The sequence below is a fragment of the Mauremys reevesii genome, linkage group 2 (genome assembly GCF_016161935.1).
Source record: "Mauremys reevesii isolate NIE-2019 linkage group 2, ASM1616193v1, whole genome shotgun sequence".
NCBI classification, from domain to species: domain Eukaryota; kingdom Metazoa; phylum Chordata; order Testudines; family Geoemydidae; genus Mauremys; species Mauremys reevesii.
The window spans coordinates 149,553,039-149,580,654 of NC_052624.1; the positions used below are offsets into that span (position 1 = coordinate 149,553,039).

Consider the following 27,616-nt stretch of genomic DNA (forward strand, 5'->3'; position numbering starts at 1 on the left):
AGTTGCCAGAAAGTTATAATCACTCAGATTGCCCTCTTCTGCGCAAAGCCAAGGAACTACATTAAACTTTTGGCAACAGTATATTGCCATTGCTCACAAAACACTCAGTATGAACACACGAACATGAAATGAGCTATAGTGGCTGATCCACATGCATCACTGTGATCACATCACTGACTGGTGTAAAGCCACCAGTCAGATCACCTAATGAAGGGAAATGAACTTGTAGGGCACCCTCCAGATTCTCTTTTGCCACTTTCCTGGGTGGGGTTGGCGACTTCTATAGTCTTCTTCCAAAACGCTCATATTCCTGGCAGTGGTGCAGATTGATCTGAGGTCTGTTGATATCCGGTCCGTGTAGCAAGTCTTCGGTCTCCCCCTTGAAGTGATTGTGGATGGAATCCAACCAAGAGCCATCCCACCGATAACACTCCAGACTCCACTGAATATGTCCATACCAGTGTAGCCTAGCCTCCCTCAACAGGTCTTCAGGTGAAGCACCCTGCATGAGGCCCCCGACGACCTCGTTCTGTTCCTCATCGTGCAACGTCCAACCATCTGGCTATATCAGCATCCTCATTTCCGTGGTGGAGAGCATCCTGATTTCTTCTTCTGTGGCTGGGCAAGTCTCTCAACCCATCTTAATGTATGGAACAATTACAGTTTCACAGTCTGTCATGGAGAACAGGGGTTAGCTCCTACTGTATGAGCCACACAGCTTTAGTACGATGCCAGGCATTGCTCAGGAGGGCACCATTGTCAGCAACCATTAAGCCTAAGTATTTAAATTATTTCACTCTAAGGGCTCTGCCTGTGATATACTTCATGATGGGTCCTCCTCCCTTAGTTACCATAGCCTGGGTCTGACCAGCTGCACATTAAGCCCAGCCCACTCAAAACTATGTTGCCACTATTCAAAGTTGACCTGTAGGGTCTCAATCTTCCACGCATCACTAAATCATCAGCGAACACCTTGTTCCAAGCTGGCTCCCTTCCATATTCTCACTTAGTCCATCCATGACAACCAGAGACAAAAAGGGTCTCAGTGGAGCCCTGACCTAGGCCAACCTTTATGGGAAATTCTCTACTGTCCCCGATTTGGTTTTGATTGCAGTAGTCATTCCCTCATACGTATCCTGAATCAGATGGACATATCCTCCTGGCACGGTTCTCCATCACAAAACTCTACCAAACTTGCTCTCCTGGTACATGATCATATGCCTTCTCCAGGTCCAGAAAGGCCATCCCCAGTCACAGTCTCTTTTCTCTGAGCTCCTCTATGAGGACTGGTAGCAAAAATTGGTATCAGTTGTGCTCCTTCCTGGCATGAATCCATACTGACCTTTCCAAATTTCAACCATCCTATGCAGACACTTTTCAAAAATCTTCTCTCATACTTTCATCACATGCAACATCAGCTTAATTGGATGATAATTAGCACACAAAGATCTCCTTTATGTTTAAAAATAGGCACAACCAAGCTTTTACACCAGGGGTAGGCAACCTATGGCACGTATGCTGAAGGTGGCACGTGAGCTGATTTTCAGTGGCACTCACACTGCCCGGGTCCTGGCAACCGAACCGGGAGGGCTCTGCATTTTAAATGAAGCTTCTTAAACATTTTAAAAACCTTACTTACTTTGCATACAACAAATAGTTTAGTTATATATTATAGACTTATAGAAAGAGACTTCTAAAAACATTAACATGTATTACTGGCACGTGGAACCTTAAATTAGAGTGAATAAATGAAGATTCGGCACAGCACTTCTGAAAGGCTGCCAACCCCTGTTTTACACCATTCAGCCAGCATTTTCCCTTTAAGATCATTGAACAAACTTTTAAGATACTTGAAGCAGTGGTGAAGTCATTGGAAAAGGAAGGCTTCATCTGGCCCAGGTGCTTTCTTCATTTCCTTAAATGCCTCTAAAACCCCTCCTTTTTATGCTATCATGACCCAGTTTGGTTTACATATGCTTAATTCTTCCATTGGGTTCTGCTCATTCATCCCTCTTTCAAAACAATTATTTTGCTGATTGAGTCACCACTCATTTGCAATAGAACCATGTTCATTTATAATGCAAGCAAACTCGTTCAAATGCCTCATCATTTTCTCGCTTGCCTTAGTGAGTCTATAGATGGTCTTCTTTCCCTCATGTCCTCCTAGCCTTTTATATAGCTCATCACAGGCCATACTTTTAGCTGTCAACACTCTTTGCCTCCACGTATGACATCTTATCACTGCTGAAGCCACTGGCCTACCATTTTTCAAAAGTTATCTTCCCCCCTGGCCCCAAATAAATTCTTTAGCTCAACATCTGCACCACCAAGTCTCTCTTCTTATCCTTCCCAGCACTAGGCCCATTGCTTCTAGGACTTCATGAGCTATTTCTAGCAAAGCCAACTCCAGTTTGAGCCAGTTGTCCTCCACACCTTGTGTAGATTTCCTGACTACACACACGATTCAGTGTTTGTGAAGATTCTCTCATTGCCCTCTGGCACACAGGGGTTCAGCTGCTTCGGAGGGCTCTGCATTCAGAAATTCACCTGTCAGAGCCTGGGGGGTGGAGCTCAGAGCCAAGGCTCCCGCCCACATTTGAACATCGACACTGCTATTTTTAGTCCGCTAGCGCAAGCCTGAGACAGTTGACCTGGGCTTGGCGACGCGCTGCTGCAGGTCTTTTTTGCAGTGTAGACATTACTTCAGTGAATACTTAAGGTATCATAGAAATTGGAGTAAACCAGGCTGTGGTCAAACTGGGTTCTAACGTGGGTCGAGCTGCCAGTGTGATTGACACCAAAATGTTTCAGACCACCTCTCCTCTTCCCCCGCTTTCCAGCATGGTTCCAGCAGACCCTGGCCCTGCTTGTGCCAGACAGTGAAACTAGGTTGGAATCCACAACCAAGCTGCAATCATGGTGTTAGCCTCTGTGCAATGACCAGAGACATGCCAGAGCCAAATGTTTCATCCAGATCTAAAAACCTCCCCAAAGTTCAGGGTGCAGCACTGCATCCTAGGGCTTTGGATTGGCCCAAACATTGAGAAGAGCCAGAAGCAAAGCTCAACTGCTGATTCCCAAATTTCTGGGGAGTCTACAATAGGCCTGTTCTCTAGAAAGTACTCTACGACTTGAAAACACTGCAAAGTGCTCTGAGATAGCCAAAGAGCCTTTTTCTGTGCCTCTTTTCTCAGCACTCAAGAGAGCAGCCTGTCCGCTGACAAACGATGCTACGCAATCCGACAGTTTGTTGCAACCATGTAGTAATGTTTGCATTGCCCTTGATACTTCAGTGTTACAAGAATGCCCCAGCAGGGGAAAGGGTAAGAAAGATGTTTTGCCTTGCTGAGCCTGCACCCTTGGCAAAATGAGATCAGCATGCCTACTCCAGGTACCCACAGCTGACGGTGTTCCCAGACCACCTCTTATGAAAGAGGAGCAGCAGCAGCAGGAACGTTACTGGGATGTATTCCAGCTCCCAACCACCTTTGTTTTCACACACCCATTTTCCTCCCACCTGATTCTCCCTGTTCCAACTGACCCACAGCATGGCTGATTCCCAGAGTCTGGGGAAGATCCTAACAGTGGTGAGATCTTATTGAGTTTTCTATTTTCAAGTCCCCCCCAGGAGCCCACACCTTCTCCTCTCTGGCTGGGTCCTAGGGTGACCAGATAGCAAGTGTGAAAAATCAGGATGGGAGTAATAGGAGCCCATATGAAAAAAAAAGCCCCAAGTATTGGGACTTTCCCTATAAAAGAGAGACATTTGGTCACCCTACTGGGTCCTCTCCCCTCTTTTGCTGGTATATGCCCTTTCTTGGGACCTGATCCAGAGTCCACTGAAGTGCCTGGGACTCCTTCCACTGATTTTGGATCATGACTTTGGTGAACTCATTTGCTCCTGTAGTTTTAAGTTACTCTCATAGCAATATAGGAATTGCCACACTGGAATCAGGATGAATAGCCCATCAGTCCAATAGCTGTCTTAGAGCAGCTAGTACCCGATGCTTCAGAGGAAGGCGGATACTGTTCACAATGAACAATCTGCACCAGTGTCCCTCCACATAGGCAATTCCCAAATTTACCGTCTAATCCCTCACATCTCCGGCTTCAGTGGCTCCAACTCAATGTACCAAAAATAGGCTTAACATTGCTTCTTTCTCTCCCTCCAGATAGAAATCCCACTCTCCTCCTTGCCAGCTCAAACTAAATCATGAGTCCTTGGCATGAGCAGTCTGCTTGCAAGGAGAACAGCCAGGGTAATTCCCCACTTCTAAGCTATCTGATCCCCTGCCTCCAACCCCCTTTCCTCCTCTGCAACAACTTCTCAGCCAGAGAATGGATTCCTCTTTCTTGTCCCGCCTATCTTTTGTGGGTTGCATGATTAATGCAACACCTCTTACAACAGGCCACTTCACTGTATGCAGTTTCAAGACCTTTCCATGGCTGCCCCTCTTTCGGGATTTCCACAAGTAAGTCACCTGCTCAACACTTCAAAGGGGCTGCCCATGACTGACATTGTTTGCATACTGCCAAAGGGACATATATGGAGAAATCACAGTCTAAAGATCTAATTAAATCTGAATGTTCACCAGTTTTCCTCCTCTAGGATCTTGAGACACCTAAAACTGCATACATCCTGGTTTCTCTGGCAGATGGGTACCATAAGGCTCTGCCACTGACTCTGACCTTGAGCAATTCACTGCTCTTGTACCTCAGTTTCCCCATCTGTACAACAGAGGATATTACCACTTAACTCATGGGGGTGGAGAGGATGAACCTGTTCTTGCTTGCAAATCATTTTGAGTTCCTCAGATGGAAGAGGCTCTTAATGAGCGTAGTACTGTCATTAAGAGCAAAGGGAGACATTGCAGGGTTTAGAATAAAATGGGTCTTAGGCTTTTGTTATCATGCAACCAACTCTGTCACAGAAACTATGTGAGCAGTCCTTTGGATCTCTCAGGTTCTTGATGAAATAGCAATGACCTCAAACTACCTTTGACCAGCCCCTCAACTCCTGTAAACTCAAGCTCTATTGAGTTCAGCTGATGGGAACTGAGGCTCAGGGAGGTGAAGTGACTTGCCCAGGGTCACACAAGGAGTTGGTTGCAGAGCCAGGAACTGAATCTGGTCCTCCCAAGTCCCAGTCTAGTGCCTTACCCACGAGGCCCCTCTTCTTTTAGATTAGCATCACTATATAAAAAGAGTAAAAGGAACAACCTCCTGCCCCACCACAAACCATGGCATGCTTATTGCCATTAATAAAGTGATCTTAAAGATAAGAAATTTACCAAGGGTTGTGGTGAAGTCTCCATCACTAGTAATCATTAAATCAAGATGGGATGTTTTCCTAAAAGCTCTGCTCTGGCGCAAATAATTAATACGGGGATGTTCTATGGCCTGTGTTCCGCTGGAGGTCAGATTGAATGACCACAGGGACCCGAGGCCAGAAGAGAATCTGTGAAAAAGGTTTTGGATCAACCCATATCAGAGAAGGGCTGGAGCTTTGAAGTTCAGATCCAAACTGAAGCTTGGTTCATGCCTCTTTCTCAATTTAAAAACTGTTTTCTTAGCGAGAGTCAGATTTTTGCTTTGCTAACGTATGTCCCACAGTGAGATTTCACTGTGAGGCTACATAAACTCATGGGCAAGCTCTCCGCTCTGCTCAGAGCACAGAGTTTCCTTTTTACACAAACTTTTCATTCAGTCGGACTCCCAATCCCTTCAGCCTAGAAAGGAGGTTTTATTCCACGGCCAGGAGCGATATTTACAAATTTAATTTCCAAGAGACACAAATGCCTTTCAACCTGGTGCTGGATAAATAATCAGGTACGACTGAATTAGCCCCTTACAAGCCCTCCAGAGGTTCCCCTCCTGCCCCCCCGCTTTGAACAGAAGTAAACCATTAAAAAAAATTGATGACATCCAGCTTGTTAAGTCTCCATCATTCTGGCCAAAAGACAGGACAAACCCCCCACACATGTGCTCTCCGCACAAGCTTCAGAGGATGCCAGAAAGAGAAAGCATTGACATGTTTGTAGCCCTTTTAAAACCCTGCTCCAACCCATTCATAAAACCCACTTGAGGTTCTGTGAAATGGGAAAGTTATTGGGAAGGGAGGGGAAAAAAGAATCATTTTGTGCTTCAGATTTCACAGCTTATTGTACCAGTTTTATGAATGAAGCAATTGACCTAGCATAAAATCGATTGGTTACTATGCAAATCGGCCAACTAAGAGACAGTGCTGGAGCCGTGGTGCATCTAATGCACAACATCCTACTGCTGGCAATGCAGTCCTTGGAGCCAGGTCATTATACAGATGTTTTCTTTTCTCCCTAGAATGGCAGCCAGTGTCATCCTCCTTCGGCTGCAATGCAAGCATGCAGACAGCAGGCTCTAGAGGGGGATTCGTTCCCCACTGTGGCTTGCTTGTGTTCTTCGGCAGTCACATTAAGGGGTTAGGGTGACAGTGGATACCAAATCACCTGCTATGATTTTCAAAAGCAACTGGTGGTTTTGGGTGCTCCATTTAAGACTCAGCCCTTGCCTGCACTACAAACGTCCGGTGTAACGCTGCTGAGCGACAGTTATACTGATCCAACTCCCAGTTTAGACAATGCTATATTGATGGGAAGGCTTCTTGCATCCACCTAGCTTGTGAGGAGGTGGATTAACTACACCTAAGGTAGCGTCTTCATGCTGCTCACAGAGGTGGGTTTTTTATGCTGATGGGAGAGTTCTTTCCCTTCGGCATAGAGCATCTTCAGACATGCCGCAGCGTATTGGTACGGCTGGACCTCAGCAGTGCCGTATGGCTAGACTTACCCCAAGTGTAGACAAGCCGGCAGTTTTCTGAAAGTGCTTCAGCACTCACTCTCTGAAATTCAGACCCCTTTATGGTACCTCCAGTTGGGCACCCAAATGGATAACTATAGGGTCTTCTTCCTTACTGAGAAAGGAGTATTTTGAGAGCGAGAGAGAGAGAGAAAGAGCGAGAGAGAGAACGCGCGCACTATACAAGGCGGCAAAACTCCCATTAATTTCAGTAGGGCCAGATTGTGTCTATGTACCCCCACCCCCCGTCTTTGGGGACCAAAGAAATGAAAATTGTAATACCTAGAGCTCTTTCATCAGCAGAGCTCAAAGCACTTTACAAAGGGAGATCAGAATCATTGTACCCATTTTATAGATAGGGAAACAGAGGCACAGGGTGGTTCAGTGACTTGCCCAAGGTCACCCAGGAGGCCAGTGGCAGAACCAGGAACTCAGCCTGGGTCTCCCAAGTCTAAATCTAGTGCTCTGTGCAGTAGGTCACACTGCTTCCAATACCCATCTTCAGAGACCAGACTGAGTTTGCTCCAAAACACTGCCCATTGCAGAACCTACTACAGAAAGTAGGATTTGTGCAGTGGAAGTTAAAAAACTATTTCTCCTGTTCACCCACACATATTACAAGCTGTTCGATTTCATGCCCTAGGAAAGGGGCAAATGACTCCCAGATGGTCTATCCAGTTATAAGAACAAACATTAAAAATACACACAGAGGTTGCGGAAAGAACACAACCACTCATGCACTAGGGCACATGCCAAACTGCAACTATTGGGAGCCAAGAGAAAACTTCCCCGGGGAGTAGGTTATTCTAACCCACTGGTTCCCAAACTTTAACAACCTGTGAACCCCTTTCACTAAAATGTCGTCTCGCGAACCCCCTACCCCCCCCCCCCAAAAAAGTATTTCCAGGGATTTTCTCCTTTACCCGAGTATAAAATTATAAAAGCCGTTATCTTGGAGATATAAAATTTGTCTTTATGACATGCTTATTACACACTTTATTATTATTAATCATTACAGTATTTTTACTACATTATGAAAACGGCAACACTCTTCCAAGATCTCACTTTTGTAGCTTGTATCACTTTGAATAAGCCTGTTATAAGACAAGGCTCCTATGTTTCATCAAGGAGTATCAGATGTGAAACAGCATGAAGTTATTTAAGAAGCCAACTCAGAGAGTTCCTCCTACACAAGGATTCAGGTCTTGAGCAGTCCAGGCAAACAATGCACGTTACAACAAAGCTTAGCTGCCTATTTAATTTTTAAAAACAGCAAAATATATCCACCTCCTTTTCCATTTCTTATAAGGAGTCTCGAAGTTTAAATCTCCTCAGTGTGATAGAGATGTTTGCTTTGATCTGCTTAGCTCTTGGAAGTCCAGAGGCTCCAGGCTGCTGGCCCCGTGCTGCCCAGGGACCCTAGGGACAGCTCTGTCTGCCATTAGGGAATTTCCCCTCTTTCACTCCCCCGAGAACCCGTTGTACATTTTGCGAACCCCCAGGGTTCACGAACCCCAGTTTGGGAACCACTGTTCTAAACTGACTACTACAGTCTTTCCAGAAGACACTGCTGCAGAGGACGGTGCAGACAGGACGCTGGACTAGACTGACCCTGGTCTGATCCGATACGGTTCTTCCTACCTTCAGTTTGGGATCTCCAATCGCATGCATGGTAACATATCTTTCGGGAGTTTGGATTTCTTAGTCTTGCCTAACGATTGATAAGGGAGATTTTCAAGGTGCCTAACTGACCACCAATAGGAACTGGATGCCTACCGGCCATATGGGCCTCTGAAAAACCACCACCCACCCCTTTAGGACTTCTTCTGTCCTATCATTGGTTCTCCAATGTCAGGAGAAAGGTACGGGCAGCCAAAAGAGTGTATTCTGCATAAGCAGAGGTTTTCTAATCGCCTCTCACCCTCAGCCAGTGTTTACTAGCTGCCTTATCTAACATGGTCTTAATCTTGGCTGTATTTTTATCCCCTTCCTTACCTGATTACTCATAAGTCCATTTAGCCTTGCTCTGCATATTTCCTGATCGCATCTACACTCACTCTCGCTCAAAAGCCTGGGCGACTCTGTGGCGCCAGGTATTGCCCAGCTCTGCTTTCGACTCCCACCGAAAGTAGAATTTGGTTCTTGGGCCTTGCTTGCGTCAAGATCCCTGCTGCTGGTGTAGCTGCACGAGTGCAGACCTCTAGTGTAGACACCAGCGCAGCTCATGCTGGTTTCAAACTGGGGTGAACCAGACAGATGGGAAGGCTGCTGCACCACTTCAAATTAGGTCTCTGCTGGGGGGAAAATGGATTGATTTACACGCATTGTGAATTTTTTTGTAATGAAACGAGAATTTCCCACTCACTGGGTACTGTTTACTTGTGTTGGGGGTGCAAGAATTCCTAGTGGCTGAAATGTACATGAAAACACTGGAAGGCTATTGAACCCACAGGACTTGATTCCCTCCCTCCCACTTCCTCCCTTAGATGGGTGTAAGAAGGAGCAGCTTCACTGAAAATCAGTTGTGTTGCACAAGTGGAAAACAAAACAGGAGAATCGGGTTCATATTCCAATTCCTAGACATAAGGGTTCCACTAAATGAATAAATAATAATAAAAAACCCTTGCATTTCTCATGGCTATCCTACCTGATCCTAAATGCAGGAAGCTGTTTTACCAGCCCTCAGTGGTGGCAGCAGCATATTGCAATCGCCGTTAGCCAGACACAGCTTCGAGTGGCCTATTACGAGGGATGAGCAAACCTTCCGAGGCTGGGAACCTCAGCTAAGCAGCCTCCCCTCCCCCAATTCTGACCCTGAAATCCAGAGCGTGCAAGTCTCAAGCTCAAAATGGGATCGTCAGGGTTAGATTTACCTGGGCCTTGTGCCTTAAAGTATTCAAAGTCTGCTGACTGGCTCAAAGGAGATAGCTCTGGAAGGACTGAGCAGCAGTGGGGCTTGTGCAAGCTCTGCATGTGTGTGTTAGTTTAAAAACAAAAAACAAAAAACAAAAAAACAAGTTGAATAAAATACCAGTTTTTAAAGGACTTATGTTCCCAGACTAGGGACAAACCCAGACCAGAATGTTCATGAGAACAAACGTTCTTGAGGGATTTCCAACCCTTCGACTGCTGAGGGAGTGTGGCCTAGTGGATAGAGCACTAATCTGGAAGTCTACACCTGGATTCTATTCCCAGCCATGCCACTGACTTGCTGGGTGACCTTGGGCAAGTTATGGCCCACCTGTGCCTCAGTTTCCCCATCTTATGGACACTGACCTCCTTTGTAAAATGCTTTGAGACCTACAGATGAAAAAATACTACGTATTGTTATTAATCTATGAATTGTCACCCTTCTGAACTATGCTACTAATCCGTTAGCCCCCCAAAATGGACTGTTTTTCCATAAAACACCCTTCTTGCATTCAACTGGCAACATTTGTTTTAAAACCAAACAGTTCCCTGCAGCATTTGCAGCCCAATATTGCAGACCTAGTTTAGTGCAAATGAAAAGGAAGTGGATTAGAAACTGATTGTATGCCAGGTGAAACTGACGCATCTGTTCTGGATGGCCACATTCAGACCTCAACAAGAAGCGAGCAGATCGGATTTTTAAGATTCCTTCAGTTTTAATAAGCTAAGGCTGAGTTAGTAGGGCAGGTAAGGTACAAAATTATTTCCCCTACTGCATGCCCTTGATATTGTAGGAGTGTTGATTGATTCAGGGTGGAATTTTCAAAAGCACTTAAGTGACTTAGGATGACAAGTCTCGTTTTCAAAAGTGACTTGGCACGGATGAGCCATTGACATCACTGTCAACTGGGGCTGGGAGGGTCGCTGGCTGCCACTGGCTAGATAGACATATCTTAAGTCACTTGGGAGCCAAAGTCCCATGTACAATGCTCTCCATCCTCACAAGGCAGACCCCATAATAGAGGGCTGAATTTCAAGCCTACAGAATTGACACCTGCATGCCCTGTCTATCTCCCCTTCTGACCAAACGCTGCCCATGCACCAGAGGGAGTTTCCCCAATTTAAATTATTATTCGCATCACAGCAGCACCCAGAAGCCCCGCTGTGCTAGGTGGCGTACAGACACTGCTCCAAAAAGCTGACAGACCGGACAGACAAGGTGGGAGGGCAAACAGAGGCACAGAGACGTGGTGACTCACCCCAGGAATATCACCCAGGTCTGCTGGCTCCCTATTGGCCACCCTGTGCTGACTACACCAAGCTGTCGCAAACTTTAAGGGGCGCTCTCAGTTGTTTTGTTTAGATGGTAATTTTTGGAGTTCGCTTCAAATCACAGGCAGGTGAGATCCATGGATGGTTGGTCTCTTGAGACAAGCTACCGGCACTTCATCTGAAAATCTATATGATCCCAATGCTGGGGGGGGAGGGGGGGGGGAGAAAATCTGTGTATTCAGGCCGAGATCTCCTGCAGGATCTATTGTGTAGGCAATGAATGACTCCTACAGCTATGAGATATCCTCCCCCGCCACTCCTGCACCCCCCAGCTTCGTTAGAGAAGCCTGGGACTTTGATTATTACCAGACAGGCACAAGCGAGCCCAGAAACTACCTCTCACAAGTTAGATCTGGGCTTTGATCTCTGTGCCATTACTGACTCTAAAGGCTTTCACAGCTTCTTATGTCCCCCCTTAGGGAAGTCAGGCTAACCATGAATGGAAAACACAGCTGCTTAGACACAGACGGGACTCCCTTGTGTTTAGAATGAGGTCATCACAAGTGGGGAGGGGGAAATCTTTTACAACAAAACATCACCTCATCTCGCACCAGTGGTGACCTCTCAGGACTGTGTGTTTTTCCATTGTGGGGCAGTGCAAAGGGTGCTATCGGATAGAATAGAGCCCATTATGAATGGTCATTCAGAGATAAGTGATCTTTGAATCTCTACATCAAATTACTTATTATTTGCCTCATGGTAGCGCCTAGAGGCCCCAAGAAGTGTCCTGTTGTGCTAGGTGCTGTACATGCATAGAACAAGAGAGAGGTGCCTGACCTCTCTCTTGTTAAGTGTTTAAAATGGGAGTTTTGCCCCAACTTCAATGGGTGCAGGATCAAGACGACAGGAGGTTGCCACAAATGGGGGAAAACACAAGTAACAGTGGACTCAAACATCTAAACAAGAAGCTCTCTCCTTCCTCGCCCATCTGAAACGCAGGGCCCTGCAAAGGGAAAGGAAGAGCCCATGTGTACAACCAAAGAATCATGAAGGGCCAAGGATTAGAATCAGGCACAAACACCGGGGGTGTAGTTTTGATTTGGTTGGACAGCCTCCTCATTCTAAAGCCACAGCTCATTCGCATCCACGGACCATTCCGCCTGGGTGGAATAAAACAAGCTGTTTATTCAATCAACTGAACCGGCACCAAACGCTTCCTTTCCAAATTCACAACATGAAACAAAGCCGAGAGATGAGAGGACTTGAGCAATGTAGGGCTTGACTCTCCTCTCACGCCAGTATAAAATCGAGGGCAACTCCACTGAAGTCAATTGATAAAAACAAAGCAAGTACAAGGAGAATAATGCATTTAGTATATCTAGGGCATGGCAATTCCAGAGCAGGTAACACATACCTGCACAAGAGAGATAAGCTTTCTAATTTTAGCACAACTCCAGTGCCTTATGGGAGAAAACCCAGGCAGAGAATGGAATGGAGAAGTTGTTGGGAATTTGGAAAGGTGGTTGTTGAGCAATAGTATCTCACACACAGGGACCGGTGTCTGGCTGGCCCACGTTCCACCTATTTGCAAGGCAAAGTAGGTGTTGAAAAGATATATTCCTGAGAACTCCATTGTGTGCGTGCATACAACTGCATGCCCAGCTCGCAGCACTTCTCCCACATACCGGTTATCCTGGTCTATCAGGCAGCATTGGACCCAGGAGACTGGAACTAACCCTCCACCAGAACTTGGAGGAAGTTCAGACCCAGATATGAACTTGACCACTCAGTCCCTTTCAGAGCCAGAATGAGCCACTCAAAGGGCTGTGAGGGAATGGCACTAGCAGTTCCCAAGTGTTTTTCAGTGTGTAAATCTAACAAATCCAATACAAACACAGGCACTTAATGCTTGAGCTATGAAGAATCTGTTAGCAGTATGAGGACTGTGACATGCAGTTGAGCAGATCTGATTCCATCCAGCAAAGGGTAGTCATGTTCCCCACACACTAGCCAGCCTACTAAAAGATGCATTCACGTAAAAGAAGGTAACCCAATCCCATCTTTGCACCACCCCAGACACAGATACCATGGAATAAGGCCACATCCCGGGGGGGGAGGGAGGGGATCATTTATACCTGTGGCTACTAGCATCCCATCCACACTGATCAGCAAGGCTCTGCATGGACCCTGTAATTAACACTACAGTAGCTCTCAAAAGCCTCAACTGGGATTGTGCGGGGTATTGTACAAATACATCAGAGATGCTCCCAAAGCGCTAGCAACAGCATTGTTTGCTCATGGGTACAAACCAGCACTCACCCTGGAGAAGACAAGCCGACATTCGGTTATGAGCCAGAGCATAGGAAAAGGCTATTCTGTCTGTTGGTTATTTTAAATGGCTAGCAGCAGGCTGGAAGTGAAGACCGTTCCGGGCTGGATAAGCAGCACACGGACTAAAGTGAATTCTCTCCTCTATTGCTCTCCCAATGGCTTCACATTCAATAGGATGGAATGAAAGGCGGAGAAAAGAAATAACCTCCCCTCCACAGGGTTCTCTTAAACCAGCCCTACCAAGTCACACATGTGATCTATCCACTTATCAACACAGCCAAGATTAATACATTGAAGGTAGGGTCTTAAATGAGAATCAAGTTAGGCCCTGGGGAAGAGGCCAACATTACACTCAGTTAGATAACCACTAAACGTTTCTGGGATTGGTTTTTGTTGTTTTTTTTTTTTTGTCACTTTCAAGCACAGATCTCAACCCCATGGCTGATGCATTTTCCAAACATCTGAGCTGGGGAAGGTGCCATCTGAGCTGGAGGACTACTGGAGAGAGCCAGGAAACAGAGTACAGACATGATGCAAACATCTGTGGGGACCACTGGGTATGATTAGAAAAGCCAGAAGGGGTGGCTGATAGAGGTAATTCAGAGCTCTGGCTGCAGAAGATATGGTTGAAATTACTATGCAAGGTCTAAGGTTAATATATTAGATCAGTGAACTTACCACTCAAGGCAGATGTTGTGTTCTCCAAGGCATGGCACACAGCTAGTAAAATACCTAGGGAAAATTTTCAAAATACAGGTCACAAACAATACAACAAGCAAAACATTGATTTAAACAGTCAAAAGAGAGACACACAGATCTTGTTTCTAGCTGCAGGGGCAGCGTCAAAGATGCAAGAGACCTATAGGTTTCAAAAGGAGTCAACAGTTTTTGGGACATATCCATATATTTTAAGGCCAGAAAGGATCATCTCTAACTATACACAAACTTGGATATCTTGGGTGTATGTATATGTCCTTAGACATAGAATGCAATATATACACACACCTGATCTATACATGTATTGGTAGATGGAAGTATTTTCCCCAACAAATCATACAGTAGTAGGAGCAGCAATAATACTTTGAACATCCATGGAAACTTTCATCATAGGATCCCAAATCATATTTAAATCTTAAATCTCAGTACCCCTGCATGGTATTGTTATACCCAGGTAGAGATTAGGAAGATGACACACAGAGGTTAAATAACTTGCCTAAGGTCTCACACAGCTAGGGTTTGATCCAGTGCCCATTGTGGTCAATGGACAAGTCAGTTGCAGAACTGGGAAAAGGACCCAGGAGTCCTGACTCCCTGCTCCAACCAGCAGCTCAAATCTATCCAGGCACAAAGAAGTGTGTGTAGCATAAGCTCTCTTATCCAAAGATTCCCCATCTAAGTTAAATAGCCCTTTATTTGAAACCCGGTTTATCACATAAATTCCACACTCCCCAATTTTGTTGAGATAAGTAGAGTTCCAGCTCTTATGTTACCAGTTGTAAACAACTGTTCATAAAAATGAATAAAACATACACCAGAAAAGCAAAGTGGTGGCAACAATGTAAGCACGAGCCGAACAAGAAGCCTATAGAGCCACATGGGTCTCAATGTGAAGGAAGGATTCTAAACAATCCTTGTTTTAAGAGGATTTAAGGTGCGGGGGGGAGCTAAACACACTAGATATTTCTGAAGGTCATTCTTTCTCCATGCTGAGAGTTAGGAGGAGGAAAGTGACCACCAGAAGCAGAACTAATAGCAAATCTAGAAAACAATTAAGATTAATTTAGATTCAACTTTCTGGAACTGCAGGCACAGTGGAAATGCAAAGCCAGGTTTCATTGCTCTAGTAAGGTGGGTCATTGAGCCGGGGAAAAACAAAAGGTTGGAGCCAGGTTTTGTTCAGGCTGAAGTGCTGGTTAGACCCATCAAGTTTAAAGCCAGAACAGACAGCCAGAACAGACCACCAGATCATCGAGTCTGAGACTTCCTGTATGTCGCAGGCCAGAGGATAAGAGGGGTACGGTTTGGATGGCTTACATGATTTTGGAGCTTTTGCTGTGAGACTTCAGTCTGAAATGGTGGCTATTTCACCAGATCAGCTTATCTGGCAGATGATTAAATAGGGAATCTCACATGATCAGGAGATGGTTCTCCTTGCAAGAGCAACCCACCCTGGGAGATTTGTGTTTAACTAACTAACAAAAAAAGCATTGGAAATGACTTCTAATCTTTCTTGGAAATAAGGCCATGACAGCAAACTGGGATCCAGAAATCTGTATGCAAATACTCCTTCCTGAAATTTGGAGGAGTTCAGATTGGACGTCCTCGTTTGGGCCCTAATTACGCAGAGCCATGTGAAACTCAACCGTTTCCAGTCTGCAGGATTCTCTAACCTTTTCTTGGTTTCGGTTCATGCAGCATTTAACACAACCCCCCCCTCCTGAATCTTGGGTCAAAACAAACCCCAAATCTAAACCAACGCTCTGCTGAAGCCAGCTAGTTCTGCTGGCTTGGGATCAAACCCACCAAGACTCTCACCAGAAACCATTCAATGCCTCTTGCCCATTCAAAGGGCTCATAACCCCTAGTGAGATTGGTCTGAGAACTAGGTCTGCAATGAAAAAACACAAGTCAGATAAGCTGGGAACGTTGCAAATAGGTGCCCAGTTATGAACATTCGGCTGCCGAGTTGAGATTGGAGCTACGTTGCACCCACAAAAACAGAAGCAGAGACTCAAAGAACAGTTGTATGATAAGGACAACTCACTCCGCTGCCTAGATGTTACACAGGTTTGTTTAAAGATATGGCCCTTGGAATGCTGGCACTTCCCCAGAACTCAGCTAGATGGAGCACCCAGCTGGACTTCCTGGTGACAGCACACAGAGTGTTAACAACAAGCATAACCAAACTCAGCTGGGAACCTTTCCAGCCCCACCTTTGCATGATTTGCTTCCTAACAGGTTCTGCTTTTAGTCTTGGGGAAGTGCCTATGTTTTGATGTATTGGGCCAAATTCACCCCGGCGCAGCTTTAATGGAGTTGTGCAAGAGAGAACACTAGCTCATAGACCAACACCTCCACAAGTCACCCTCCGGCTAAGCCAAACTGTGATCGATAGATATGCCACTAGCAGGTGCAGACTTAAGAGCAGAACATTTTATACGTCCTTCAGCTTCAAGCTGGCATACAGACAGGAGCTCCGAGAGAGAGAGAGAGAGAGAAAGAAGTTCTCTCAGCTGGGCTTTAACTCCCATTAAGAAATATAAACAGGCAAAACTTATTAGCTATATCAGGTGTTAGATCCTGTTAAAAATTGATCATCCCACCTAGTTCAAACAGATGCTTCTCTCTGTGGAGTTCTGTAAGGCAGATGAACACACACACACACTTTGATATTAGACAGCCAATGATCTCTTGAAACACTGTGCCGCTGACCGCTCTTTAATTACAGTTTGCAGCATTGTATGTATCTGCATGTTGGTCCCAGGATATTAGAGACCAGATGTGAGAGGGAGAGGGAATCTCTCATTGGTCCACCTTCTGTTGGAGAAAGAGAGAAGCTCTCCCGCTATGTAGAGCTGGTAACTGAAGAGCAGCTCTGAGTTGCTGGAAAGCTTGTCTCTTTCACCAACAGATGATGATCCAATAAAATACATTACCTCACCCACTTTCTCTCTCCAGCTCTTTAATTAGGTGGGGTTATAGCCCCCTTTGATTGTAGGAACATGGGGATTGCTAAATCAGATTGGGCTCATAATCCTTCCAGACCAATATCCCATTTCTGAGAGTGACCAGCACACTTGCTGCAGAGGAAAGTGCTAGAAATTCCACAGCAGGAAGATGTGCTCTCATCCTAATCACTAGGAGTAAAAGATTAGTTTCAATCCCAAAGCATGAAGTTTCACATCCCTTCCAAAACTCTTCATTTAGCACTATTCTAATTCTTGACATTCTTGTTATCCACATTACTGCCCAGTCCCTCTTCAGCAAGATTCACGGTCTTGCCCTCCACAACATCCTGTGGCAATGAGTGCCAGTCTACCCCATTCAGAAAAAAATGTATTTCCTTTTACCAGCTTTGACTTTCCTCATCTCTTGATTCCACTCAATGTCAAGAGGGGGCTACTGGAGGGAGATTCTCTGTGGCTTTGGAGTTCTATACCCCTCTTTGTCTCAAACAGCCCCAACAGGATTACTTTGAGGCATGTCACAAAGCACATCTTTTCCCACAGCTGCTGGAAAACTGAGCAGGTTTGGAAAAGTGGGAAATTGTTAGAGAGGGAAATTTGAGCTTTTAACTAGTCTGGCTTAATGGTGGCAGGTTCTACCAAATCGCATTGTACTGCATTATGTGTGATGTACTTTCAAGTTACAGTAAGGACACAGAGTTTATGTATGTACGCTCCTCATACAAACACTGAAAATAAGCCCCCAAAGCCAAAGAAATAAATTAAGCCACAATTGAAAAAGTTATCCCAATCCAGGACAGCACTTAAGCATAGAATCAGGGAAATGTAGGGCTAGAAGAGTCCTCAAGAGATGAATTAGTTCAACCTCCTGCACTGAGGTAGGACCAACTATACCCAGGCCATCCCTGACAGGCATTTGTCTAACCTGTTCTTAACAGCCTCTGATGATGGGAATTCTACAACTTCCCTACGTAACTGATTCCAGTGCTTATCTATCCTTATAGGTAGAACACTTCTCCTAATGTCCAATCTACATCTCTCTTGCTGCAAATTAAGACAATTATTTCTTGCCCTACCCCCAGTGGACATGGAGAACAGTTGACCACAGTCCTCTTTATAAGACTTATCACCTCTCCCCAGCTCCAGTCTTCTTTTCCAGACTAAACCGGCTAATTCTTTCAGCTTTTCCTCATAGGTCATGTTTTCTAAACCTCTTATTTTTGTTGCACATGCCCAAGTCGCACTGAAGTCAATGAGTGCTTAAAGTTAAGCGTGTGCTTCACTGGATCAGCCCCTAACACACTGCTTTAGAGCAACGCCTTGCTGAAAATATACCAAGGCAGACAGCACAAGCTTAGCACTATTCTAATTCTTGACATTCTTGTTCTCCATATTGACACCAAATCCCTCTTGGTAACCAGAGATGTAAATACACCTCATCCAGGATTTCAAACAACAGACCTGCCAGGGACTCCATTACCTTGGGCCACAGGTTCCTGTTTCTCATTAAAGGATGGACTTTTCCACTTCCTCCCACAAGTTAGGTTTTTATCCTCTCAGTATCCGAAAGCTTACATTCACTAACCACAGACTGCCGAGGTTCAGTCACCCTGTGATTGCTTGAGGTCAGTGATTCACACTAGCGAGGCCTGACAGCTGAGTAAATATGGTTTTAGGTTACCTAGAGCACACTATGGCTAACATACCCAACAACACAGCAGCTAAGGTGGTGAATTTAGGTGCATGCACTGTGGTAGCTGTAATGCAGTCTACTGTGGCATCATCACGCTTTCACATGCAGAGTCACCTAGATAGGACATCAGCATTAGATAGAAAGTTGAAAGTACCAAGGCCGGGCTTTTCAAAGTAGCCTAATGAGATATTCAGTTCAAATGGGATCTTGTTACCTAACACGCTTAATGTCCTTGGAAAATCTGCAGCTTTCCCTAGACAAAGACTGCGTTTTACAACACAAAACCCTCACCACTGGTTGCTAGTGGGGATCGAACCCAAGAGCTACACCTTCAAAGTTACAAGTCTCTGCAACTTGAGCCAAAGGAATAACTTCATCAGTGAGGTTCTATCCCTTCAGGACCAGCAACACAGGTGACCTGCAATAAGTAGATGCCACAGATATGTGGCCATTTGGGATATACGGAGACCATCGCCCATGTGGTGAGGCCCTCAGAACATATGTCCTAAGCGAGATGTGCACTAGGGTAGGCCACCTTCCCCAAAACTATTTGAGGGGTCTAGGAGGAACCCCATGTTAAGATTTAGCTGTCATTGGCTGCGCAAAGGAGGTTCCTTATTTGCATCCACTTATCACTTTTCCATTAAGTGACTGCAAATGAATAGCCCAACCTATCATTTACTGAATGATTTACAGGGATCCCTGCACACCCAAACTAAGCTTGAGGCCCAAAGAAGTTCCTCAGGGCTGCCCTACACTAGAAAGTTAGGTCTACCTAGCTACACTGCACACAGGGGTGCAAAAAATGCACCCCTGAGAGACATAGTTAAGCTGACTTAAGCCCCAGTGTAGATGTTGATGGAAGAATTATTCTGTTGACCTAGCTACCGCCTCCTGGAGAGGTGGATTACCTACAGCAACGGGAAAACCCCTTCTGCAGCTGCAGCAGGAAGGGTCTGTAATACAGCAGGGAAGTGGCAGCACTGCCGCTGTAGTGTTTCATAGAATATCAGGGCTGGAAGGGACCTCAGGAGGTCATCTAGTCCAACACCTGTACATTAGAGTACGTTTCTTATGTAGACGTATGTACTCTCAGAGGCCTAGCTCATTAGAAAGGGTCTTGCCTCCAGAGTAGAGCTCAGCTCCCTCGTGGGCAATGATTATTAAAACAGCAATGCTCACTTGAAAGTACCACCGGGAATTAAATACAACCACCACTCGGAAATCAGGCACTTCCCTCCCTTCAGCATAAAGTGCGGAGAGCCACTTGCTTGCCTGAGCTACCTTCCCTGTCACAAGGGAGAGCAATCAGCTAAGATTTTCCAAAGAAAACAAGTGGCTTAGAAGTCTACGTCCCATTGACTTTTAATGGGGCTTGGGTGGTTTTGAAAATTGGGCCCCATCATTTAAGACAAGCGCGTTGCCTCTTTGGGAAGAAGGGATGAGATGATACAGGAGAGGACCAGGGCTCGGGGAAAAGTGGTCCCGGCAGGAAAGAGGTGGTGGTTGCTAAGAGAGGAAGGGAGAGGAGGGGGACTGGGGTTGTGAGAAGTTGAGCAGCAGAGGGGAGGAGAACAGGAAGAAACATGGTGCGAGCAGAGCAGGGGTGGGAACAGTTTTCTTAGCACAGGTGCAGGAAAGGGCATCACCTTCATAATCTATTGGTCAGTGCATTATATGTCTCCTTCAGTGCCTGATCCATGGAGGATATGAGGCGATTACAGCTGCCAGCAGCAGAACCAGCTGAGAACTGTAACAGACCCATCTCCTCTGTGGATCAAGCACAGATGGGGGGGGGGTGCGTAACATGGTGAACAGTGGATTATTCCTGCACCGGTGGTTGGTTCCCTTCAGGTCAGCCCACTCACAGCCTTAGCATTACCAAGCACAGGTCCAATCTAGTCAACCTTCTGCCGAGCCAAGCCGGAGGCACTGCTGAGCGACCACGGACAGGACCTTTTGCACCTGGCTTAGTGAGCCGGCTTCCCGGAGTCAGGGCTCCCTTCAGTAGCTTGTGGTTTGCAGAGCTGCTGAATCCCAAGCAGGCTCTGCCATCACTGAGCTGCACACAGGTTCTGCGCCAGCAAACCTATTTCAGGAACCACCACAGCGTGTGGGAATTGATCTTAGCATAACAGTTTGGAGAGAAGATTCACACATGTTTGTTATGTGGCGGCCCAGAGGGAGACTCCTATGACTCCAAACCCTTTTATTTATTAAGAAAGGGAAAAGCCATAAGAGAGACCAGGAAATATTAGCCTTTGAACAACCCTATATAAAATTAAGAACAGTGATGCAGTCCACATTAGAACAGTCGCAGGGAAATCATCTTGCAAGCAGTGACTGGCTTGGAAATAGCTCCTCAATGCAGTCTTTCCTATGGAACCCCCAATTCCTAGAACAAACCTTAGATCACACCTTTTTGAAAGTTGTCTTGATACATTGTATTCCCTCCGTTCCAGTTCTGCTCTGAATTTGCTAGCAAAGCTCTCTGGGAAACTGGCTATTAACCCTGGTGCAGCATGAAGGATTTCTTAAGGACCCTTTGCATTCTTTTCAAGACCACAAAACATTGCCAGACAGTTGCGGCACTCCACCGCAGAGGTGGCTGCATTTCAATGTTGCTGTGTGTGAGGCGTTTGTAAAGGGCTTTAGGACTGTTTGGAGCAAAGGGTGCTCTAAAAGTATACCAGATTAGTAATAAATCTATGTATCCAGGCAGCTCAAGTAACGGGACCAAAAAGAGAGAGATCTTTCTCCAATTCTTACTTCATGTTTCACTGACTCTTGTTAGGGGTCAGTTATTAAAACATTAGCCCATCTCTATGAACTTTAGTGGGACATAGGGTGAAATCCACTCTTGAGCAGAACATCAGCACAAAGCCCTAAGAGTCCAGTCTAAATCCCACTGAAATCAGCAGGGCCCAGACACTCAAAAGGTATTTGGGCTCCTAACTTCCATACATTTCAATGGGAGTTAGGAGCCAAAATACCTCTGGGGACTCCAGGCCCAAGAGTATTTCAACTGACTTCAATGGAAATTGGACCAGACCTTGTGTCTCCAGTTCAAGATGAAGATGCAGATACAGTCTAGAAACAGTGTCATTCCAACATGTTTACTGTTCCCATGTAAAGGAACATGATATTAACATCCTATCCTTTTAATTATAAGCAGACAACAACCCCTCATTAAATTAAATCTGCCCTGCAATGAATTAAGAGTCTGAGTGGCAGTTCTACTTAGCAATCCATCATCAAAGACCATCCCTGCAAGCAAGGAGTGGCTGAGCAAATAACCCAGAAAGGGACGGAAGCCAAGGGTCGGTTGGGTCTTAAATCTAAGGAACTAGAGATTACTTATTTAAAAGTGCATTGTTCAGTTATTAGTATACACCACAGTAAAAGAAACCAGTTACAGGCATTTGTACAGTGGTGTGTTGGTGTCATAATTTTAGTTACCAAGTTTCATTAAATAGCAGTATTGGTGACAGTACAATATGATAAATATGAAATGATGGGGTCTAAATTAGCTGTTACCACTCAAGAGAGATTTCTCTCACGCTGCAATGGCTACATGACATGTACATCAATAAAGAGGTGGGCAATAAAATATATTAATACTTTGTATCGTGCCTTAGAATACTACAACTTGTTTATTTGAACAGGAACATGTTTTTTGGTAGCGCTACAAGAATATAGCAGACAGTACCATTTTGGAGATTGCTTAGCTTATAGAATTTGGACTAGAATGAATTCTACGAATCAGTCTACAATTCTACTTGTAGCACCCAAGATCTATTCCGCACACAAAGATGTTTCTCAGTCTCTCTCAGAGGCACATAAACTTGCATTACAAGGCTCTCTTTTGGTGTCCAAAGGAACCAGCAGCACTTTTCACAAGAGCAGGCGCACAGAAGCCTCTATCATAGCCAGACTGTAATGTGAAGAATTACATTCCGCCTGCCTGAAGTTCCCCAGAGAACTCAAATACTTTGCATATAATACCCTGGTAAACAAACAGTTCAAGTTCCCATTGAAACAGTCCATCTTTCCACAGCTTAGCCAGGGCTCCCTCATGCAAGATGCTGAATACCCTGCATTTCCTATTTCAATCGCAGGAAGCTGAGCAGGACCTCACAAGACAGCTCCAATTGAGCTCAGACAGAGGCTGGAATGTTGTTTTGCAATTAGGACTTTAGGTAAAATATTAACCCTCCAATTGCTCCTTGGCTGTGGCTGCTGGGATAGTCAGTTAATTGCCAGCACCTCTCTGAAGTTCCATTGTTCTGGGTGGTCTCTAGACCCATTGCTCTGTCAGGTCTGTAAGGGCAGTTCTGCTAATCATGCATTGGGATGCAGGTAAACTTACTTAACTTTGATTTTCTTTTTAACTTCCGTTCTATTTTGACTTTTAAGCTCCAGAGAATGCAGCCCCATTTGCAGCAGCTGTAATTATGAATGGTAAATGACTGCTAACACATTTAGGGAGACACCAGCTTTTCAGAGCAGGTGCAGATAAAATTCCTGGCCACCATAAGCAGAGACAATACATGAGAGCGAGCTGTGGACTGAAGCACCACACACAGCATGTTTAACAGACAATGATTATGGGGTGTGTTTTACAGTCTCATTGGGCTGAATCAAGCTCTTCTATTTGAGCCAGAAGAGTTCACGGTCCCTTTTAACAGTAACAATTGAGTTACTCTGGCTAGGAAATTCAGACCAATCAGATTTTCATTGCTAACAGAGTTCAAAGACCACCATCCTCTTTCCTCCTCTTCCACTTTTAAAGGAAGTTATTCATTAGATGGCTTCCCACCCTCGCTACAAGGCTACCACGACCTATCAATTGCACAGATGCCTGGTCTCAACTTCCATCCTTACACAATGTACCTTATAGAAACAAGCAAAGCCCAGAGAACCGGCCTTAGAGAGGCGGACTGCTACACAGGGATGGGTTTTCAGAAGGGCTGAGCACCTGCAGCTCCTACTGACGCTAACAGGAGCTGCCAGTGATCAACACCTCTGAATAACTAGTCCCGACCTACACATCATTTGGCAGCCTGGATCAAACTGCTGGCCCATCAAGGCAATACTTGATTCGTAAGAAGAATCAAATCGCCTCATCGTGCACCCAGTTTTAACTCAGCTCAGTTTAAGAACTGGAATTCAGGCTCAAAAGAGCAGTCCTAATTCTTCTCTCTCAACCCTGTATAAGTCAGGAGTAACTCCATTACCGCTGACCTACAACAGCTCAAGTGAGAGGAAAATCAGGGCCCACTTTCAACACTTGGCTAATTTTTTTTTTTAAATCACCAAAGCAAAAGGCACATTCTGTGCAGATGTAGCTCTCCCCAGAGCTGCACTCAGGGCTTGTATGCCCTGGTGAAGATTCCCAGCATACACTCAGTGCACTGATGTGGTTTCAATCGCAAAGATTTTGCATAGATACAACTACCCTGGTACAACCCCCCCCCCATAGATAAAGCCTCAGTTACACAGAAATAAAACCAAAAGGGGCTGGAATGATTCCAGATTTACACCACTGTAAAAAGCGATATCAAAATCTGACAGTGTCCATAGAGGCTTCCGATCCAGATTTTCCTCACTAACCTCAATTGAGTTATTCACAATTTACACTGGTGTAAGGAAGAGGATGTAAAAACCCAACACAGCTAAGGAAACTGAGGCAATGTTTGTACCTCACCTAGCATAGCAGAGTTCCTGGTTCACGACTAGGGCTCTGAAGTGCTAGGGTAATACAAATAATAATTAATGCCCTTCTCCTTGGCAGAGCAAGAAAGTTATTTGAACTCCTGACAAGCACAGTTTTTCTAAAAAAGAATGAAGTAAACTGCAGCAACTCATTGAAAAGTTCTTCCCAGTGTGAAATCTGCAATTTCCATGACAATACCTTCCCTGCAGCAGCCAGGGAGTCACAGAGCTTACAGCCCACTCAGGGGAGAAGCAGGCGGATGCACTCAGCCCACAGCTTGGTTTCCAGACTTTTGGAATTCCTAGGCATGTGTTCTACCCCCAGCCTTCAAAGACCTGCAGCAGAGGAGGGCAGGTGCAAGGCTGTGAAGACATTTGAGGCACCCACTCTGCTCAGGAGGCAGTTGCTGCTAAGGAGACACACCCACTTGATAAGCTTTACCTTGCAATGTTTTTGAGCCATAGGGACCAACCTGCCAGTGCATTTCATCAGTGTTTCACCTTCTGTACACAAACCACTGTGGACACTCTGGACACTCACCCTCAGTAAGACTGGGCCTAGCCAAAGAACAGATCTAGCTATTAAAATCTGACCCCTTTCCCCCTTTAAGAGTATAATGTTGAAGCCACCAATTCACAGAGCTCCCACTGACATCGGTTGGGCTCAATTCTGTTCAGAGTTTTTATATCAGTGTAACACCACTGATTTAAACAGAGTTAATCCAAATTCACGCTAGTCAAACAAAGAGCAGGATCAGGCTTTGGTGACTTCTAGGAACTCCTTGTGCAGTGTAAACGCTCATGGGGTTAACCCTTTACAGGACTGGGACCTTAATATTACACTTTTCACAGGGGCTCTCTTTCAGCGACAAGGGAAATAAACATACATGTTTTCAGTGCAATAGGGGAAACATGCTTCAGTTCACAGAATCTTAGGGCTGGAAGAGATTTCAAGAGGTCATCTAGTCCAATCTCCTGCTCAAAGCAGGACCAACACCAATTATGTTTAATATGTAACAAACTCTCCTCTTGTGGCTGGCTGACACACACACACACCTTTGTGCCATGGTCTTGCTTTAAGTTGCCCAGCACTTGTTACACACCTAGTTTAAATTTCAAACTAACATTGCTAATCATCTAGTGCCAACCAGAACCACTGGAGAGCAAACATGCCAGGGGCAAGCCACACAGGAAATAAATAGGCAAGCAAAAGATACCTAAAGGTATTTGCCTTGTTAAATTCTCAGCCAACTGCTTGTTGACAAGCACAAACTCCGGGGGGAAGAATCACAAGGGCTCTCACACACACTGGACCGACATTCCAGCCTCCTTATTCAGCCTTATCAGAAAACAATTGGGAGAAGACCCTCTTAAAAGTGATCAAGGAGAGGGACACATTGCAAACTGGACATAAAGGTTTGGGGCACTGAATGGGCACAGGGCAGGGGTAAGGAAATTGTAGCTGGTTGAGAAAAAGTTAGATCTTCTAGATGAGTGATTAGCAAGCACCATATTCCATCTCTCAGCAATTCCAGGGTTTGGAGGGGGAGACCCCCTCCCCCACAAATGAGAACACCCCCAAAAGCTTGGGTTCTCTCCCCGCTCCCCCCCAGCAAGGGTTTAATTTTGTTCTCCTGCTTATATAATTAACCCCCAAGTCCCCTTGATTCATTTAATCCCCCCGCCACCCCCACCCCTTCAAGAAGCAGCAGTTGAACAGGCTGGGATCAGAGTTCTCTTTCCATGGGAACCAGAGAAAGAAGCCAAAGCAAGCGTGTGTGTTTATGGCTTTACGCAGGAGCGAAGGCATGGACCGGAGCACGCCACCTGAGAAAGGGAGTTTGGAAAGAAGCGAGCGAACGGGGGTGGGGGAAAGGAGCAGAGGGGAAGGGAAGGAGCGAGGCAAAGTGGAGAATGAAGGAGAGGGAAAGCGGGAGATAAAGTGGCCGAGAGAGAAGGGAAGGCACGAAAGAGGGGGAAAGTGAGGGAAAGGAGAGAAAGTGAGAGAAGAAAGCCAGGCAGAGGCGCCCAGCGGCTCGACCTACCCAGCGCGACCACTGCAATCTCCCCGGCGGAGCTGACCATTTTGCAGGCGTCCCCCAGCCCTGCTGCGCCCGGAGTGGCGGTGCGCCGGTTCCCTCTGCTCCCTGCGGTGGGCAGGGCTCCGTCGCCGGGCGGAAATGGAGGCGGATTCACCTTTCAACCACTTGGACCTGAGCGGAGCCGACCATCACTCTCCTGCCCCCTCCGAGAGGGGCGCGGGGGGCGCCCGGGACCCGCGGCTACTGGAGACGCTCCGTGGGGTCCCGGGAAGAGGCAGGCGCCGGGTGGCGAGGAGGAGAAGTGGGTGGGTGCGGGGAGAGATTAAATGCCGAGGCGTGGGGCGCAGGGAGATGCCCTAGCTAGGGAAGGGAGATCGGCCCCACATCGCTAGCAGCTGGAGAAGCGGGAGAGAGCAGCGCGCACAGGGGCTTCGTGCGCCTCCGCCTTGGGGAGCCCCAGTGGCGCAGCGCTAGGGCGCACGCCGGCTCCCTGCCGGGATAATAGCGAGTGGGGCTCCCTCGCCAACCCACGAGCCCTAAAGTTCAGCAACTCCGGGGCCGGCAGCTGTGCGGGCGCAGCACATGGAGATTTTTATTGGGCAGCCGTGATCGGCTTCCCAGTGGCTGCCCCTCCTGCCACCCACGGCCCCTCTGGCCATTACACCATAGATAAGACCAGCTGGGAGCTGCCTTCCACGGCCCCTGTGGGTAGCTGGGATTGGGCCTTCAAGACTGTGGTTTGATCAGCCCGAGAGCTCTCTCTCTCTCTCTCTCTCTGTCTGTCTCTGAAGCCTGCCGTGACCTCTAGGCGGCAGGAGAGGGTCAGAAATGTTCTGCCTCCTCTCATCGGCTCCCTCTCCTGACAGCCGGACCTATCTAGACTGGCTAAGGCACTTATCACCTGGCTCTCCAAGGGCTTGGCTACACTTCAGATTGATTGACGGTCAGCCTGAGAGGTTTGGCGTTAAAGTGTCTGGCCTCCGCCAACAAAATGTTGTGTTGCCACCCCTCTGGCCCTGGCACATGGACCATTCACCTTCCTTTGGAGGAGGGTTTCAGGGTTTCACCCGCAGCCAGGCAGGTGTGGCTATCTCCTAAGGTTTGAGAATTAGAAGCGTTGGCGAACTACAGGT

At 46.3% G+C, this 27,616-nt stretch overlaps 1 protein-coding gene across 1 annotated transcript in view; it reads right to left on the reverse strand.

The window, feature by feature from the left end:
* Window positions 1-27,187, reverse strand: part of TGFA (transforming growth factor alpha) — a 46,310-nt gene extending 19,123 nt beyond the window's left edge. The window contains exons 1-2 of the mRNA XM_039526873.1: window positions 26,487-27,187; window positions 14,026-14,079 (exon numbers count right to left, since the gene is read on the reverse strand). Of these exons, the coding sequence (XP_039382807.1) occupies window positions 14,026-14,079; window positions 26,487-26,526 (94 nt within the window). The 5' untranslated portion in view covers window positions 26,527-27,187. The remainder of the gene's footprint in view (window positions 1-14,025; window positions 14,080-26,486) is intronic.
* Between the last annotated feature and the right edge of the window lie 429 nt (window positions 27,188-27,616).